This window comes from Monodelphis domestica, chromosome 3 (genome assembly GCF_027887165.1).
Source record: "Monodelphis domestica isolate mMonDom1 chromosome 3, mMonDom1.pri, whole genome shotgun sequence".
NCBI lineage: Eukaryota > Metazoa > Chordata > Mammalia > Didelphimorphia > Didelphidae > Monodelphis > Monodelphis domestica.
Genome location: NC_077229.1, coordinates 26,260,880 through 26,278,842, shown reverse-complemented (window position 1 = coordinate 26,278,842; position 17,963 = coordinate 26,260,880). Strand labels below are relative to the sequence as shown.

General features: G+C 43.3%; 1 protein-coding gene across 1 annotated transcript in view; it reads left to right on the top strand.

Moving 5' to 3' along the window:
- The window catches only part of LOC100010514 (unconventional myosin-XVIIIb), a 204,375-nt gene extending 188,954 nt beyond the window's left edge, over positions 1–15,421 (top strand). Inside the window, exons 15-16 of the mRNA XM_056821572.1 lie at positions 4,957–6,157; positions 15,200–15,421. Of these exons, the coding sequence (XP_056677550.1) occupies positions 4,957–6,145 (1,189 nt within the window). The 3' untranslated portion in view covers positions 6,146–6,157; positions 15,200–15,421. The remainder of the gene's footprint in view (positions 1–4,956; positions 6,158–15,199) is intronic.
- Positions 15,422–17,963: the final 2,542 nt, after the last annotated feature.

The window sequence follows — 17,963 nt, the reverse complement described above, 5'->3', positions numbered from 1 at the left end:
CCCTCCTAAGCCTCTTTTCTGACCCAAATATTCAGAGTTCTTTTGACTGATCCTTGATGGATAATAGGATTTCAAGGAGCCTCACCATCTTGGTCTATGTCTTCTGGATGCTCTAGATACATGAATGAAATAAAAGCACTTTTTTATGAAATTAAATTAAAATTAATTAAATAATTAAATAATATAAATATAATATATAGGGGGCAGCTGGGTGGCTCAGTGGATTGAGAGCCAGGCCTAGAGATGGGAGGTCCTGGGTTCAAATCTGACCTCAGACACTTCCCAGCTGTGTGACTCTGGGCAAGTCACTTGACCCCCATTGCCTAGCCCTTACCACTCTTCTGCCTTGGAGCCAATACACAGTATTGACTCCAAGCCGGAAGGTAAGGGTTTTTAAAAATTAAAAATTAAAAAATAAATAAATAAATATTATATATATAAATAAATATAAATAATATAAAAAATTTAAAAAATAAATAATTAAATAAATTAAAAAGCACTTATTGTGAATTAAGAATTGATGGTACAAATAGAAAGGTGTAGACAGTCTCTGCTTCCAAGAAGATCATATTTTAATTAACAAAATACAGAAATTTGAAGCTACAAGTCAGATGGAAAGACCTCATGGTCTTTAGCACACAGCAGCAAAGCTTATGACAATGCCTCTTTTTAAATGTCATTGCCACCAATAAAATCATGTTGATCCCTAATATTGATCCATGTGATAAAATCAAAGATGGAAGACTTCCCTTTGGGGTCTTCAAGTACCTGTAGGCTGAATTACTTTCAGAGGTAATTTCCAGGTGGTATCTCATAGACTGTGATTCTCCAAGCAATAACTGTACACCTGGACTGGAAGGATGGGGCAAGGCACTACTATTCCCAGGGCTCTGGGGCATATCTTCTCCTGACAATGGCAGTTGGTCAGTGATCCCTGTTGGAACAGGAATGATGGATGCTCCTCCACAGGTATTGGTTGCTTCCCTGGATAATGACTAGAAGAAGACCTGATGGACTAAGAGGTTCTACCATGGCTATGATTTTTAGACTAACTTGCGTGTCTGTGGCAGTTTATTGGTGGTGACAGAGATGATGGACCCTTTCCCTATGCTCCTATGGAAGATGTTGACATCCACCAACCAGCACATGATTCTCTAGATGTGGCCCAATCAAGAGCAGAAGACAAAAACAGGGCTACCACCTTCTCAGCCCTGGACAATATGCTTCTCTGTATGTAGCCCAAGAGTATATATTTACATTTTATAAAAGTTATCCGAGTTGGATAGTCTACTTACAGAAAAATATGACCTTTTAGAAACCAGCTGGGCAAATCTCTAAGTCACTAGGTGTTTATCCAGGCATTCTAGGCCTTTGCCTATCTCAGAAATATGCAGTGTTTCTGTTCTGCAGGGTCCAGAAAGGCCCATTTCCCCCTGACACCATCTGATGTAGCTTTTTAGGTACATTGCCCATGGTCAGATCAGAATAATTCCCTATTGTGGCAGCACCAACAGTTTCACACACACACACACACACACACACACACACACACACACACACACACACACACACACAGCTATACCACTTGGCCATGGCCATATTTCCCAAAGAGCACAGGACCTTCATGAGATAGAATGAACACCAGAAGCCTGCTTTAACTCTCCTCATTCCCCAGCGCGCACTGTCCACCACCATCTCTCCATGGTCCCATCCGCCCATGGCTCTCTTCTGACTCTGAGATTCAGTGCTTTTACTCCAGCCTCTTTGTCTTCAACACTCCCTGAAATTCTCCCAGTTCTCCAAATTCTCCTAAATTTAACAAGCCTTATTTACTCATTCTTCAAAGGCCCATGAGAGCAAATAGGAGTGTGCAGAGTTGCGTGAGTTGGATGTGTTTAGCCTGGGGAAGAGTTGCAGTAGAAATAGACTGGGATCACTGTTTTCATTGATTGAAAGACTGTCACAAGAGAAAAGGATTGAACTTGTTTTGCTTGGCTCCCAAGGGCAGAACTGTAAGCAGTGGGTGGCAAAGAGACAGAGCATCCCAGGAATAAGAGAATGATAATCCTGCTGGGCTATGCCCTGCTCAGGACACATACAGTATTTCCAGTCATCCTTCCCATCACGTTTTAGGAAGGAACCTTAGAGAATGCCAAAGGGGAGCAACCAGCATGGTGAATGGTCCATTGAATTTTCATATGGCATGGTCCATGCCATATGACGGTCCATTGAAGGAACTGGGTATGTTGAGCCCGGAAGAGAGATCAGAGTGGTATGGCAAATGTCACCAAATACTTAGAATCATTCCAAAGCCAGATGAGGAAAATAAAACTCTCAGTGAGTACTTCACAATGTTGCCAGAGGGAAGGCTCTTAGTAAACTCTTAAAAGAGCCTAGAAATGGGAATTATTATTAATGCCATAGAATATTGGAGCCAGAAGAGAACTTGGGGATTCTTCATCCTATTCCCCTCATTTGACAGATGAGAAAACTTGAGTCTTAGAGAGGCATAACTTGTCCATGGTCACACGATGATTTAGTGGTGGGGTCAGGACACCAGCTAGTCTGCTTCCAACAGGCTGGCTGACAGCATGATAGTCAAATCAAGTCAAGACATAAAGCATTTATCCAGCATCTACTGTGTGCCAGACACTGAGCTAGGCTCTGGGTATACAAAGAAAGGCAAAAAAAGTGACTGTCCTCAAGAAATTCATCATCTAATGAGATGACAGAATGCAAACAACTTCGTATAGAGAAAACACAGATCAGACAAATTCAGGCTTATCTTTGATGAAAGGCACTGGAATTAAGGAGAGAAGGGAGAAATTTTGCTGAGATCCACAAGAAGCCTGGAAATCAAGGAGGTAGAGATGAAGGGGGAAGAGAATTCCAGGCATAAGGGATGGCCAGTATGGTTGAAAAATAGCCAGGAGGTGATATAGGAGAAAGAGGACATGAGTTCAACTCCTCCCTCAGAGATTTACCAACTATGTGGCTATGGACAAGACACCTAGTCTCCTTGCCCTTCGATGTCCTCATCTTTACTGCTGAGTGGGTTGGAGTAGATCACCTCTAAGATCCCTTCATGCTCTGGACTATCAGCCTGGCATTGTTCTAAGGTCTCAAACTACTCTAGAGATGCCCAGCCACCAGTAAGTTCTGATTCCTTGAACCACTGCTGAAAGCTCTTGAGGTTAAGTGCCTGGGTGCTACTCCTGGTTCCATAAGTGGCTATTCTATTTGCTTTTCAGGCAACATGGAGAAAGACAAAGAAAAAAACAGACAGAAAGCCAAAGCCATAGATAGACAGACAAATAAGATAGAAAGGTAGAATCAGAGAAACACAGAGAGAGACCAAGACAGAGAAAATTCAGACAGACAGAGGAAGAAGGGGGAGGAGGAGGAAGAGGAGAAGAAAGAGAAGAGAGAAGAAAGATGGAATGATAGAAAAAGGAGAGGAAAATATAGGAGAGGAGAAAGGAGGGATCAAATAGGATTGAAAGAGGGAAAGAAGAGAGAGACAGAGACAAGAGAGAAGAAATATGGAATGATAGAAAAAGAAAGGAGAGGAAAATATAGGAGGGGAGAAAGGAGGGATTGAATAAGAATGAAAGAGGGAAAGAAGAGAGAGACAAGAAGAGAGGAAGGAAGAGAGATGGGGTGAGAAGGAGAAAGAGGAAGAATAAAAGAGAAGGAGGAACAGAGAGGGAGAGAGAGGTAGGAAGAGAGGAAGTGAGAGAGGGGGGGGAAATAGAGGAAGGGAGAGAGAGGAGGAAGGGAAAGGGAATGAGAGAGGGAAAGAAGGAGAGGGAACAGGAGAGGAAGAAATGAAGTTATGGGAGGTGGGAGGCATCAAGGACATGCCTTTGTTTTAGAATGGTGACAGGGTTCTCTTCTCGCCTGCCACTCGATGGAAGGTCTGTGACTAGGTGGCTATCTCTAGTGGTATCTCAGGCAACCAACACAATCAGAGGAGGAGGCTGGATTCTCTGTCACTCGAGTTAGAGCTGAGCCTCAGTAGGAGAGCCCAGGTGCTCATGCAATGGCATTGGGGGTCTATAGGATTTAGTCATGACATTCGATACCATCATGGCTTGTTTCCAAACTGCACTGAGGATGCTACTGGGGAGGGAGAGGAAATAGATTTTTGTTTGTTCAAGGGAAGGTTAATGGATTCCCGTCTCTCCCTTGTAAAACGATAACGCTTGCTTTGTCTCCATCGTTTCGCACTGTTGCAAGTCTCTGGCTCTCCTAGCTAGAGTGCTCTCAGCATTAGTTGCCCTTAGGATCCCTGATGGGAAAGCTAAGCCTGGCGTCTCCTCCGAATGGAAGCTGTTTGTCCCCCATGTGTGGTCCCCATTCTCCGGCTGATCTCCGACATCCCTTTTCTTTTTATAGATCACAATTTCCCTCTCCCCTTAACTCCCTCCCCACCTCCCCCCAAGCAAGGAGTCACAAGCATAATAGATCAAGCAGAAATATTCAGATAAATGTGGATTTGTTTGAGTCTTGGGAAGCCAGATTTGGCCCGAGTGACGTGGTTGGGCTCCATCCCAAAGGATTGAAATAGCCGATCCCCACCCAGCTCGGAACTTTATCTACTAAGGAGCAAATGCCTCCTTTTGCAGGGTGGCCCCGTATGATCAGTCCTGTCACGTCAGATGCAGGACCTCATAAATCTAAAGCCATCCATCTTAGCTGCTCTTCTAATCGACTCCAGCACACTTAGCTGGCTTTAATTATAGGCAGAAATTGCATTTCGGGAAGCCAGGAGAAATCATTTGCATGGTGTGAACTTGTGCATTCAATCATGTGGTTCCTTTGAGATTGTGGCGGGGATAAGAGGGTTCTGGAGGACAAGAGCGTGGGGGCTCCTCTTTCCTGCGTTGCACGCTGATTGCATGAATCGTAATCAATTGCATGCTCCCGCTGAATCTGTTTTCCTTTTTGGCCTAGGATGCACCGAGAAACCAGAGATGCTGAGAAGAAGCAGCCAGCGCTGAGGACTGAGGCCCCGGGGGACTATGAGAAACCTCTAGCGGAAAGTTTTGCCAGACAACCCATCTCCCCTTTCACCTTCCCAGGCCCAGATTATAATAAAACGAATAAAGTAGAGAGTTCTGAGACACGGAAGAAAACATCCAACAAATCCAAGAGTCACTCGTCAACCACATCCCCGACATTAGACAAAAAACCTCCGAGTACCTCCTGGGCCCTTTCCGAATTTCTGGAAGGATTACGGAAAAAACAGTCGGATAAAGAGAAGGATGCCTTAGGAGAGGAAGACTGGCCCACTCTGCCCATCTACCAAACCATTGGCGCCACGTCTCTGCGCAGGTCTTTGGAGACAGCGACTCTCCCGGAAAAGGGCGCTCTGGAGACTGACCCAGACAGCCCACGATCCGGGCTGCTGAGGTCCACCAGCCTCAAGTGTCTCTCCTGTGACAACTCGGAGTCGTTCCTTTCGTTGCCTCTTCCTTCGAAGTCCGTGTACAGGTCTTGTGAATCCCTCTTGCAGTCGGAGAACTTGGAGAACACGTTTAACAGGAATCTGAGCTCCTCGGTGGGAGATAACCTGGGCAAGTTTTCCCAGTCCAGGCTGCACCTTCGGAGGCCATGCATTGACACCCCGCTGGAGGAAGTAGAGGACCCGGACCTGGGCAAAGAGTCTCTGGTCTTTCAGAACAGAAGGTTTTCCAACCTGCCCGATGAGCCTTTGGAGCCTAATTTCAGGGACTGGAAACTGCCGAGATACGAGCAGAAAAGCAAAGTGACGTTTGATGACTATGTCCCAGCCATCCGGAAATCCAAGTCTCCCATCAGAGCCAGCAAGGATAGGGGAGACGGCCTGAAGTCCGGGGCTACTTTCTTTAAGAGCGATGCTTCTTCGGAATGTCTGTTCCCAGGAACTAGCAGCACCTTCCAGGAAGACTTAGAATCCAAGGAGGACACGGGCCACCTGTCTGACTCTTCATCATCTTCCAGCTCCGCCATGTCCTACAGAAGCGCAGACAGCATCAAGAGCCGGCCAGGATCCCTAAAACGAGACGAGGAGAGTGAAAGGAGATCCCGATATGGAACGTGGATGGATGCAAAGAGGCAAGATGAGGTGGAGAGCATCATGAAGAAATATCTCCAGAAGTAGGGAATGGTCCAGGTAAAAGGCACCGATGCCCAGCTCTGGAACGGGGGTTCAGAGCAGCAACACTCGTCTCTTGGTCTCATAGAACCCCAAATGGTGGGGTTGAATTTCATTTACATCATCAACATTTTTCTCTTGAGCTGTGTGTTTTTAAAGTCTTCCTATCTGAAATAATTTAGTTTTTTTCTATAACTTGTCAAAAAGTTCTTGGTTAGGTAAAATTCATTTGAAGGTAAATCCATAGTGGGGCAGCTAGGTGGTTCTGTGAATGAAGATCCATGCCTAGAGATGGGAGGTCCTGGGTTCAAATCTGGCCTTCAATATTTACTAGCTGTGTGACCCTGGGCAAGTCACTTCACCCACCACCTAGCCATTACCACTCTTCTGCCTTGCAACCAATGTACAGTATTGATTCTAAGATGAAATGTAAAAGGCAACTTCATAAGCAGACATTATGATAAAAATAACAATAGCATCTATATAGCACTTTAAAGTTTGAGAAGTGCTTTATAAACATTAATTCAACTTCATTGAGAATCAAGAATATCCCGTGAGTATCATAGGCCTGAGAATTAAATTTTCAGGATCTTAGACCTGGAGTTGGAAGGGACCTCAGAGGTTGTCATCTAGTCCAACCCACTCACTTTCCAGATGAGGAAACAGAGGCCCAGAGAGTCTGAGATTTGCATAGGTATTGAGTATCAGAGCTGGGATTTGAACCCAGATCCCCTGACTCCCAATTCAGTGCTTTTTCCACAACACCAGAATTCTACTCTTAGGAGATTCCCCTCTACATTTCTCCCAAATCGTGGTCTGCCCCCCACTTGGAGACTTTAGTTATGGGGAACTCAATGTCTTCCCCTGGGTCAACTCATGACATCCGTGTCTTGTTCTCATGGGCAAGAAGGCCATCTTTATTTGGAACTGAAATCTTCCTTTCTGATGTTTCCAAGCAGAATAAATTTCATCCCTTCTGCCCCAAATCTTATCCCTTCTCCATTCACACGAATGTACCTTCCGGTGGCCTGAAAAACATGGGTAACAAACATTCACCTAGGAGGGCCACTGGGGCCTGGCAACATCTTTTCATGGCCCAAGTCCCAAACTCTGACTCCTTTCTCTTAGGTATCACCAGCTGTGCCCAGTTTAGGTCAGAATTGGACGCGGTGATGTGTAAGATTCTTTTTACTTTCAAGACCTCATGGCTTGACTACATGGTGAGGGTGTGGAAGACTTTGGGCGGATTGCTTCCCTGGTTTGTTCTCTAGACTTTCTCACCCATAAAAGAAGAGGGTTCTACAGGTTGGTTGGGTTACACATCTCAGCATACTCCGGCTGTTATCCGAGGTCTCCCTTGCTCCCCATTTCACCCCACATTATAGTGCCTGACACTCACAGTATTAGTTGCTCCTTAAGCATCTTTTGGATGCATGGACATCCTGAAGGAGCCATGGTACCAGGAAAGGAAAAACACATGCCCTCCAATTGGATTTTGTGATTAACCTCCTTTATGCTCATCACCACCTAACAGCACCTAAGGGCCCTTAGAGGACAATAGGACAATAATTTCTGTGGAGGGGAAGAGAAAGAGAAAAAGGTCCAAAAAACTTTGGCACTGCTTCCAGGATGGGTCCACGGAAAGGGAAGGAGGGAAGATAGTTGGGCATGGAGGTGGTGAGAGAGGTCTGGATTCTTGGAGTAGAAAAGAGGCAGGATAATTGAAGTGGGGGGGTGATGACAATTCCCCCCCTCCCCACTCCACCCTTGACCATAGAATTCAGTCCTGTCTACAGAACACTTTTTTACTCTTACATATATATTGTCACCCAGATTCTGTCAGGGAGGGAGGGCAGGTCACAATTTTCAGTCATTTTATTGTCATTCAGTTGTGCCCAACTCTTCATGAACCCATTTGGAGTTTTCTTGGCAAAGATCCTGGAGTGATTGGTCATTTCCTTCTCCAGTTCATTTTACAGATGAGGAAACTGAGGCAAATAGGGTGAAGTGACTTTCCCAGAATCCCTCAGCTAGAAAGTATCTGAAGCCAAATTTGAACTCAAGAAAGTGAATCTTGCTGACTCCAGGCCCAGCACTGTATCCACTGGACCACAAGTGAGGAAACTGAGACTCTCCACCATTTCCATCACTTGCTTAAAGCCATGTTTATAGTCAGTAACAGGGGCAAGATTGAATCCAAGACCTTCCAGAGTGATTTTTCCCCTGTAACTTGCTGCTTCTCATGGGAAAACAAGAGGTGTCCCCATTGGAGAGACTGACCTGGAATGAACCCTGTTGCCAGTGTATCAGTCAGGAACCTGGAGTGTCAAGGACCAAGACCACTTGATGCCCCGCAAGGGATGGAAACTAAAAATCTTTCTAGGGTTGCTGGGTTGCTCAGTGGATAGAACACCAGGTCTGGAGTTGGGAGGGCTTGGGGCCAAATGTGGCCTCAGACACTTGTGTGACCCTGGGCAAGTTATTTACTTCCCATTGCCTCTTCTGCCTTGGAACCCATACTGAGTATTGATTCTAAGACAGAAGGTGAGGGTTTAAACAGAAAAGGCTCTATTGGTTATGGTCTTGCCCACTCTCACTCTTGTTCCCCCACCCAATCAAGCCAGGCTTACCCCATAGAGGAGAGAAGGACAAAGCAGAGTAAATAGGTTTGTAGATCACAATCCACCATGTACCATCATGGTGCCTAGGTAGGAGTGGATCTCCAAACAACTGGCTGAGGTTAATGATAAAATCAGAGAATATTAGAACTGGAAGGGGACTTAGAACAGGGGTATATTGAAGCTGGGAGGGGCCATAGAACTGGGGATGTCAGAGCTGGGAAGGGCCATAGAACTGGGGATGTCAGAGCTGGGAAGGCCCTTAGAGCAGGTAATGCCAAAGCTGAGAGAATCCTTAAAAGAGAGAATATTGAATCTAGAATGGCATGTAGAACATTCGGGATAGCAGTAGTCTTAGAATATTCATTGTCAAAGGAATCTTAGAGAGTATCTAGACTAACCCTCTTATTTTAGGAGGAAACAGATCCAGAGAAGGAAAGTGACTTGTTCAGTATCACACCGCACTGATTGAGTCAGAAGCAAAATGAGGCATCCTTTCCTTTGAAGACCTGAAATCTCCTTTAAAGATAATTCTTAAAGCTCTTTGTGTCCAAATGATCATTTCTGCCTGAGCTTCCCAATTAGCCTAGAGAGAGATTTCTAGTTGGGTTCTGGAATCCTATTGAGTCTTTCTCCTGAACTCCAGGAAATGGAACTGTGACCAAGTGAGATCAGACCCTCCAAGGCCCCCCACTTGCCTGAATCCCTTGATGGGCAAGGGGCTCCTTGCATAGAATAGCAAGTGGATCGTCTTCTTCATGAAAAAGCCCTATTCCTCCAGAAAGCCCTGTTGGTTCACTCCAAAGCCTGATTCTTCCTCTGCAGTGAATGGGGATGAGCCACATCTAAATGAATTAATGTGTCTCAACAGAAGCCTTCTTCCTGTTCTAAATTACCAGATAATGATCAAAACTTCATTTACATGATGACACTTCCAGGAACTGAAGAGAGAGTGGCTTCAAAGGCCATAGAGGGAAGGGATAGCCCATGAGGGACCAGGGTTTCCTTGGTGATTTGGGCAGCATCTTCCATCTGTCTCCTTTCTCCCTCTCTGTTTTTAAAAGTCAAACCTCTGATGAGAGCTTGGTGTTGGTAATTATGCTAAAGAATTGTGAATATCACTTAAAAACTCTTCCTGTATTTTACTTCCCTAGCCTAGGTCTGAAAATGGACAATCAGTGTGCCCTTATCTCAACATGGCAAGTGGGTCTGGGTTAGAGGTGCTATTGGCTCATAAATATGTAACCCCCATCCCCACTCCCATCCATAAGGAGACTATGAACAAGAGCCCAACTCTGCCCCTTACTAGCTGTGGAACCTTGGGCATCTCTTTGCCCTAATTTACCTCTCTGACCCTAATTTTGCTCATAAATGTAAGGAGAGAATTTGATGAGATTTAGAGCTGGAAGAAACCCTAAAGGTCATTTCCTAATATTACAGTTGAGGGCTCTGAAGCCTGGGAAAGTTTAAAATTTACCAAGGATCACACAGGTAGTGCCATCAATGAGATTTGTTCTCAGAACCTCTTGACTCTGGAGCCAGTTCCCTGAAAGCTCATAAAGCTCCGGCATTTCTTGTTCTAAAAGCCCTCCTAGCTCTGAACATTCCGTGTTCTAAGGCCCTTCCAAGTCTAGCACCCCAGGTTCTAAGGCCCTTCCCAGCTCTGATATCCCATGTTCGAAGACCCCTAGCAGGTCTGATATTCCCTGTTCTAAGACCCCTCCTAGCTCTTCCTCCCAGATCAGCCATTCTCTGTTGTAAGATCCCTTCTGAGAAGCAATCTGGCTTGGTGGACACCAAAGATCAGAACACCCAAGTTCAAGTCTCACCTCTGACACCTACTGGTTCTGTGTTCCTGGACAAGCATGTTGACCTCTCATTGTTGCTAGCTGAAGCTCACATGCTTCATCTTCTCTTAGAGATAAAAGATTCTTACAGACCATAAAGTTTTATTTTTTTATATAGTTGAAGAAACAGAGGCCAAGAAAAGAGAAAGGACTTGCCCAAGCTGATAAAGTCAGATATGAGATCTAGAACCATGAACTCCTGGCTCCCAAGGGTCAATGGCAACTTATTCTATACATCCCACCTCTGCCTTAGGGTAGTGAGAATCATGAGAAGCAGGATGATGCAGAGAGAAGAGCACTGGAGGTTGACTCAGTGGACCTAGGTTTAAATCTTGGTTCTGTCCTTTGCTACTCATATGTGCACTCAAGCAAGTTGCTAAAGCCACATGGTCCTTATTTCTCTCTTCTATAAAATGAGGAGCTTGGACCAGATAGCCTAGGAGAGATCCCTTCCATACAGATCGATATAGATGACCCTAAAAAACAATCACCCCTATTTCTATATCACTTTCAATTTTACCAACCCCTCTTCTCACCAGCCAGTGAAGTAGACATTGCAAGGATTATTCCCCCCATTTTATAGATGAGAAAACTGAGGCCTCAGGGAAATCAACTTGCCCATTTTATTGGTTAAGTATCCAGGAATGGGTTTCAAATCTAGCTCTTCCTGACTTGTAATATAGTGGAATGAACTCCAAACTCAGAGTCCCAAGAACTGAATTAAAATCCTTGTTCTGCTCCTTAAAAGCTATATGATCTTGCACCAGTCATTATACCTCCCTAGGCCTCAGTTTACTCTTCTGGAAAAATAGATGGGTTGAACCGAATGGTTTCTGAGGTTCCTATAAGCTCTAAATCTGTGATCCAATAATTCTACTTAACTACTTAAGCCTGCATGGCCTTTGGCAAATTCTCTGGTTCCAGTTTGTTTATACATAAAATGAGGGGATTGGATCAGATGGTTCAATAACTAATAATCAAATGCATCCATGTGTAGGTGTTGTGACAGATGAAATCGGCAATGACTGAGGAAATAAAGGTTCAACCTTCTGAGCATATCAATTTAGGAAGCAATACATGCCAATTACATAACAAATTTGGATGAGGCCCCTCAGCTTGGCACTGGACCCTGAATACAGGAGGAGACAGATTTTTACACAGTAAAAGAAAATAAGATACAAACCAGGATACAAGATTGAGTCATCTCATTTCTAATTAGAAGAAAGTTAAGATGCTTTCCAAGCTGGGAAGGAAAGATAGAAGAGATATAATTCTCTGAATTCAGAAAAGGAAGTGTTCCATTTCTCCCAAGTGTCTATAAACAATCAAAGGAACAAAGAAACAATAACTAACTGTCCAATGCAGGACCAGTTTTCCAATAAGACGTGGGATTCTTGAGATGTATAATTGTGAGAAAACTCCTACTATCCATTTTGCTCAGCATAAACTAGTTGCTCAGTTAAGGATCTCTAAGCAGCAAATAGAGGTGATCTGGCTTCTTAGCCTTGCAGGGCTAAGGTTCAAATACTTCAATAAAATTTTCTCCCCTTTCCCATAATTGAATAAAGTTTTCTCACAAGACATAAATTGGATTAGACTCACAATGAGTAGAACTAGAATCAAGCTAAATCCAGCATTGTCACAAGATGTAGTTAGTGTGGTTCACTCAATTCCCACAATTTTCACCATGGATGTAGTAAGTACTGTTGGGTGGTCAGCGAGTGGAGAGGTCACTGACATCCTCAGCAAAAGTCTCCTGAAACAGGTAAGTTCTGGAATGGTGGTGAGATGGATAGAAAGGTTTGGAAATCTGCCCAGCCAATTTTTGAGCGACCAATCGATTTCCTCCCAGAGAAAATTTTGGTCATTATTAGCCTCTATATCCAGTGCCAGATATGAATAGTTGAGAGCTGATTAACTCTTTCCTTCCCATCATCTAACAGTGGTATTGTGTACCCAAACTAAGATGTGACCCTTCATCCAATTTCGAAACAGGTAAAAAGTTCTCCTTGACTTCCTTCATCCCCTTTCCAAAGAATTGGCAGCTCTGAGATGGAAAGAACTTTCAGGATCACTTCAGTCAACCCGTATCTGAACAGGAATCCCTTCCCTCTAACTCAAGTGGCCATCAAACTTCTGCTCAAGGTCTCCCAGTGAAGTGCAACCCATCCCACCTCCTAGGCAGCCCATCCAGTCCCTTTGGGGCAGCTTTCAATATACAGATGCTTTTCCTGACCTCCAGTCTAAATCTACCTATCTCCCCTCCATCTATTTTGCACCCAACAAAACAAGTCCAATCTCGAACTTGGCCGCTTTCTGAAAACAGTGGGTATGCACCCTCTCCCTACCCTCCGGTCTTCTCCAGCCTAAACGTTGCCAGCTTTTTCATTTAATCCTCATGATTCCAAGGCCCTGTCCTGTTCTGGCTACCCTCCTCTGGTCACTCTCCAGCTTATCAATGGCCTTTCTGAATGGCGGTGCCTGAAAATGAACACAGTACTTCAGATAGTATCTGACCAGAGTCGAGTCCAGAGATGCTGTCACCTCCTGTGTCCACCACCTGCTTCCTATGCTAACTCCCCAGTGTGATTCCCCATCCTGCTCTGAGTCTCATGCTTGGGGCCATCTCTTCTTGAATCTATATGATGAAGTTAGGGAGAAGGTAGCCCAGGGCAGAGGCTTAACCCATTCCTGCTCCTAAATGACCACCCATTCCTGATTCCTGGATGGATGGAGCTGATTTCTCAATTCAAGTCAAGCTGTTAATGTCCAATAATTGTGCCGTATCTTATTCCTCCCAGCCTAGATACAAGAAGAAGATTCTGATGGTGGGATTTCAGGCACATGGTAAATCAGCTGGGGAGATATTTAAGGAGCAAGATCCTTCACCACTCCTCACACTGGATCGTGTCAGCATCTATCTGCTATGGCACAGTAAAAAGAGCTCTAGATTTTGAGCCAGAGAAGCTGAGATTGAATCCTTGACATTCTCTTATTGCATCTTACTCTGAGCATCATCTCTTAGCCTTAGTTGTCCCATCTGTAAAATGAAACCATTAGGCTGGGTGATCTCTAATATCCCTCCATCTCTTATTGTCCATATGGTTGCATCTTCATGACCCCACATAACCTGGTCCTGAGCTTAGCCTTCATGCATACTAGAGACTAGCCACCTGCTGGCTACCTGATCTGCCATAAAATAATCCTCCTTTGAAGTTTTGGGATCATAGGGTTCTGGGTTTAGGGCTGACCTGGACCTTAGAGGTCTTCTAGTCCAGCCCTTTCATTTTACAGATGGAAAACCTGAGGCCCAAAGAGAAATAACTTGTTCAAGATCAGGATGACATTGGGGGCAGCTAGGTGGCAAAGTGGATTGGAAGCCCAGTCTAGAGATAGGAAGTCCTGGGTTCAACTCTTGCCTCCAGAAACTTCCTAGCTATATGACCCTGAGCAAGTCATTTGACACCCATTGCCTAGCCTTTGCTCCTCTTCTGCCTTGGAACCAATACACAGTATTGATTCTAAGACAAGGTAAGGGTTTAAATAAAAAGATCATGTGAACAGTAAATGACAGTCAAAATTCAAACCCTGAATATTTGACCCCAAAGCATTCTCTCTGCATTCTCCCTGCATTCACAACGCTTCCAATGAACCTTTTGGGCAATGTGATCTCCCTCCCTCCCTCCTTCCTTCCTTCCTTCCTTCCTTCCTTCCTTCCTTCCTTCCTTCCTTCCTTCCTTCCTTCCTTCCTTCCTTCCTTCCTTCCTTCCTTCCTTCCTTCCTTCCTTCCTTCCTTCCTTCTTTCTTTCTTTCTTTCTCTCTTTCTCTCTTTCTCTCTTTCTCTCTCTCTCTCTCTCTCTTTCTCTCTTTCTCTTTCTCTCTTTCTCTTCTCTTTCTCTCTCTCTCTCTTTCTTTCTTCTTTCTTTCTTTCTCTCTCTCTTTCTTTCTTTCTTCCTTTCTTTGCTTTTCTTTCTCTCCTTTCTTTCTCTTTCTCCCTCTTTCCTTCCTCCCTTCCTCCCTTCCTCCCTCCCTCCTTCCCTCCCTCCCTCCCTCCCTTCCTTCCTTCCTCCCTTCCTTCCTTCCTTCCTTCCTTCCTTCCTTCCTTCCTTCCTTCCTTCCTTCCTTCCTTCCTTCCTTCCTTCCTTCCTTCCTTCCTTCCTTCCTTCCTTCCTTCCTTCCTTCCTTCCTTCCTTCCTTCCTTCCTTCCTTCCTTCCTTCCTTCCTTCCTTCCTTCCTTCCTTCCACATATCTTTAGTTCTTACTATATGGGCCATGTGTTGTGCTGGAGTACAAAGACAAAAATCAAAAACCTCCACCTTCAAGCATCTTTAGAGGAAAATTATATATATATATATATATATATATATATATATATATATATATATATATACAGCAATGCAATTGTAGAATATGCCAAAATGAGTGTTGTGTAATTTCAGAGATGGTGAAAGTGCTCCCAACTGGAGGTCTCCTGATGGTAATGGCACCTGAGCCATGTGTTGAAGGCAGCTACACATTTACTGGGCACCTAATTCCATAATTTCTTGCTCCAGCTATTATAGAGATCTCTACTCACACCTGGATTTTCTTTCCAGCATCCAGAATCTGAAGTTCCTGGAAAGCTTCCCTGGCCCCTCAGCTTTTCAAAGAAAAATACGCAGGCGGCCTCTGCATCTGCTTCTGCTTGTCTGTAGGCGATGGATGCCACCGAAAAATACTCCCAAAGGATTCTGACAAACCTGAGGATTTATTTTGTAAGAGGTGCTGGGGTTTGAATAGTGATTTATACAGAATAAAACTATTGTGACTTCAAATAAGTGTGGACTCTGCATTCTCCTTTCATAATTTGACTTCCAAAATTGATCTTGACTTCCATAATTGAATAGAACAGGTGCATCTATTCAGATGCAGGAGGTGGGGACCAAGGTTGAAAGGTAATTGAGTCATAACATGGTTTCGGGGTGGTTTTGGCTTAGACCCACTTGTAGAGAAGACAACCAGTTCTTTTTTCAAAAAATGTATTTAATTGATTAATTTAGAGTATTTTTCCAGGATTACAAAAATCATGTTCTTTCCCTCCCCTTCCCTCTTCCCCCCTCCCATAGCTACTGAGCAATTCCGCTGGGTTTTACATGTGTCATTGGTCAAGACCTATTTCCATATTATTGATATTTGCACCACGGTGATCATTTAGAGTCTACATCCCCAATCCTATCTATCCCCATCAAACCATGTGATCAAGAAGTTTTTCTTCTGTGATTCTGCTCCCACAGTTCTTCTTCTGATTGTGGATAGTATTCTTTCTCATAAGTCCCTCAGAATCGTCCTGGAACATTGCATTGGTACTAATAGAGAAGTCCATTACCTTCTATTGTACCACAGCATATCAGTTCTGTGTACATTGTTTTCCTGGTTCTGCTCCTCTCACTGCATCAGTTTCTAGAGGTCGTTCCAGTTCACATGGAATTCCTCCCATTCATCATTCCTTTTAGCACAATAGTATTCCATCACCAGCAGATACCTCAATTTGTTCAGCCATTCCCCAATTGAAGGGCATCCCCTCATTTTCCAATTTTTGCCACCACAAAGAGTGCAGCTATGAATATTCTTGTACATGTATTTTTCCTTATTATCTCTTTGGGGTACAAACCCAGCCGTAGTATGACTGGATCAAAGGGGAGACATTACTTTAGCACCCTTTGGTCATAGCTCCAACTTGCCTTTCAGAATGGTTAGATCAATTCACAACTCCACCAGCAATGCATTAATGTCCCAACTTTGCCACATCCCCTCCAACATTCATTACTTTCCTTTGCTGCCATGCTAACCAATATGCTAGGTGTGAGATGGTTCCTCAGAGTTGATTTGATTTGCATTTCTCTGATTATAAGAGATTTAGAACATTTTTTCATGTGTTTATTCATAGTTTTGATTTCTTTATCTGAAAATTGCCTATTCATGTCCCTTGCTCATTTATCAATTGGGGAATGGCTTGATTTTTTGTACAATTGATTTACCTCTTTATAAATCTGAATAATTAGATCTTTGTCAGAGGTTTTTGTCATGAAGATTTTTTTCCCCACTTGTTGATCTCTTCTAATTTTAGTTGCATTGGTTTTGTTTGTACAAAACCTTCTTAATTTAATGTAATCAAAATTATTTATTTTACATTTTGTAATTTTTCTAACTCCTGCTTGGTCTTAATATCCTTCCTTTCCCAAAGATCTGACAAGTGTTCGACTAATCTACTTATGATTTCCTTCTTTATTTTCAAGTCATTCACTCATTCTAAGCTTATCTTGGTGTAGGGTGTTAGATGTTGATCTAAACCTAATCTCTCCCATACTGTTTTCCACTTTTCCCAGCAGTTTTTGTCAAATAGTGGATTTTTGTCCCAAAAGCTGAGATCTTTGGGTTTATCATAGACTTTCTCGCTGAGGTCACTTCCCCCAAGTCCATTCCTCTGATCCTCCCTTCTGTATCTTAGCCAGTATATTGTTTTAATGACCACTGATTTATAGTATAGTTTGAGATCTGGCACTGCTAGGCCACCTTCCTTCACATTTTTTTCAATATTGATATTTTTGATATTTTTGTTCTTCCAAATGAACTTTGTTATAGTTTTTTTTTCTAATTCAGTAAAAAAAAGTTTCTTGGTAGTTTAATGGGTATGACACTAAATAAGCAAATTTGATCCTTTTCAATCACCTGTATCTAGAACCTTTCTGAGAAATGAGTTAGGTTTTCCATATGCCCATTACCTGATAATGACCCTTGGTCCTGAGAAATAGATGGAAATACATATTAGAAAGAATCCAAATCATCATGTATCTTATTGGATATGACAGGGTCTGATATTCAGAGTTTGGTTTTCTCCTATTTTCATATAGACTCCTATGTGCCTCTGTGTAAGCCCTATGCTGAACCCTCCATATATAGATTTATTCCCCACCCTTTTGTATCTTCTATTTGAATCAAAGATTTAGACTCTTAAAGCAACTTAGAGCCCATCTGGTCCAGACTTTCATTTTACAGATGAGAAAATGGAGGTCCAGGGAGTTAAAGAGGCTTAACCAACCACAGGCAGGAAGGAACAAATTTCAACCCATGTCCTTTCACCCAAGCACAGGACTCTTTTCACAGCATCACACAAGGCATATCTATTCTCAAGAAATAATAGTAATGATAATGAAGTCCCTTTTATATAGGACTTAAATACTTACAAAGTACTTTCTTCACAACAGCCCTAAGAGGTTGATCAAGTAAATGGTATTCTCCCCAATTTGTAGATGAAAAACTGAGACATTGAGAACTTAGTAGCACTACTATAATTTATATGATAGTTTAAAATTTGCAAAG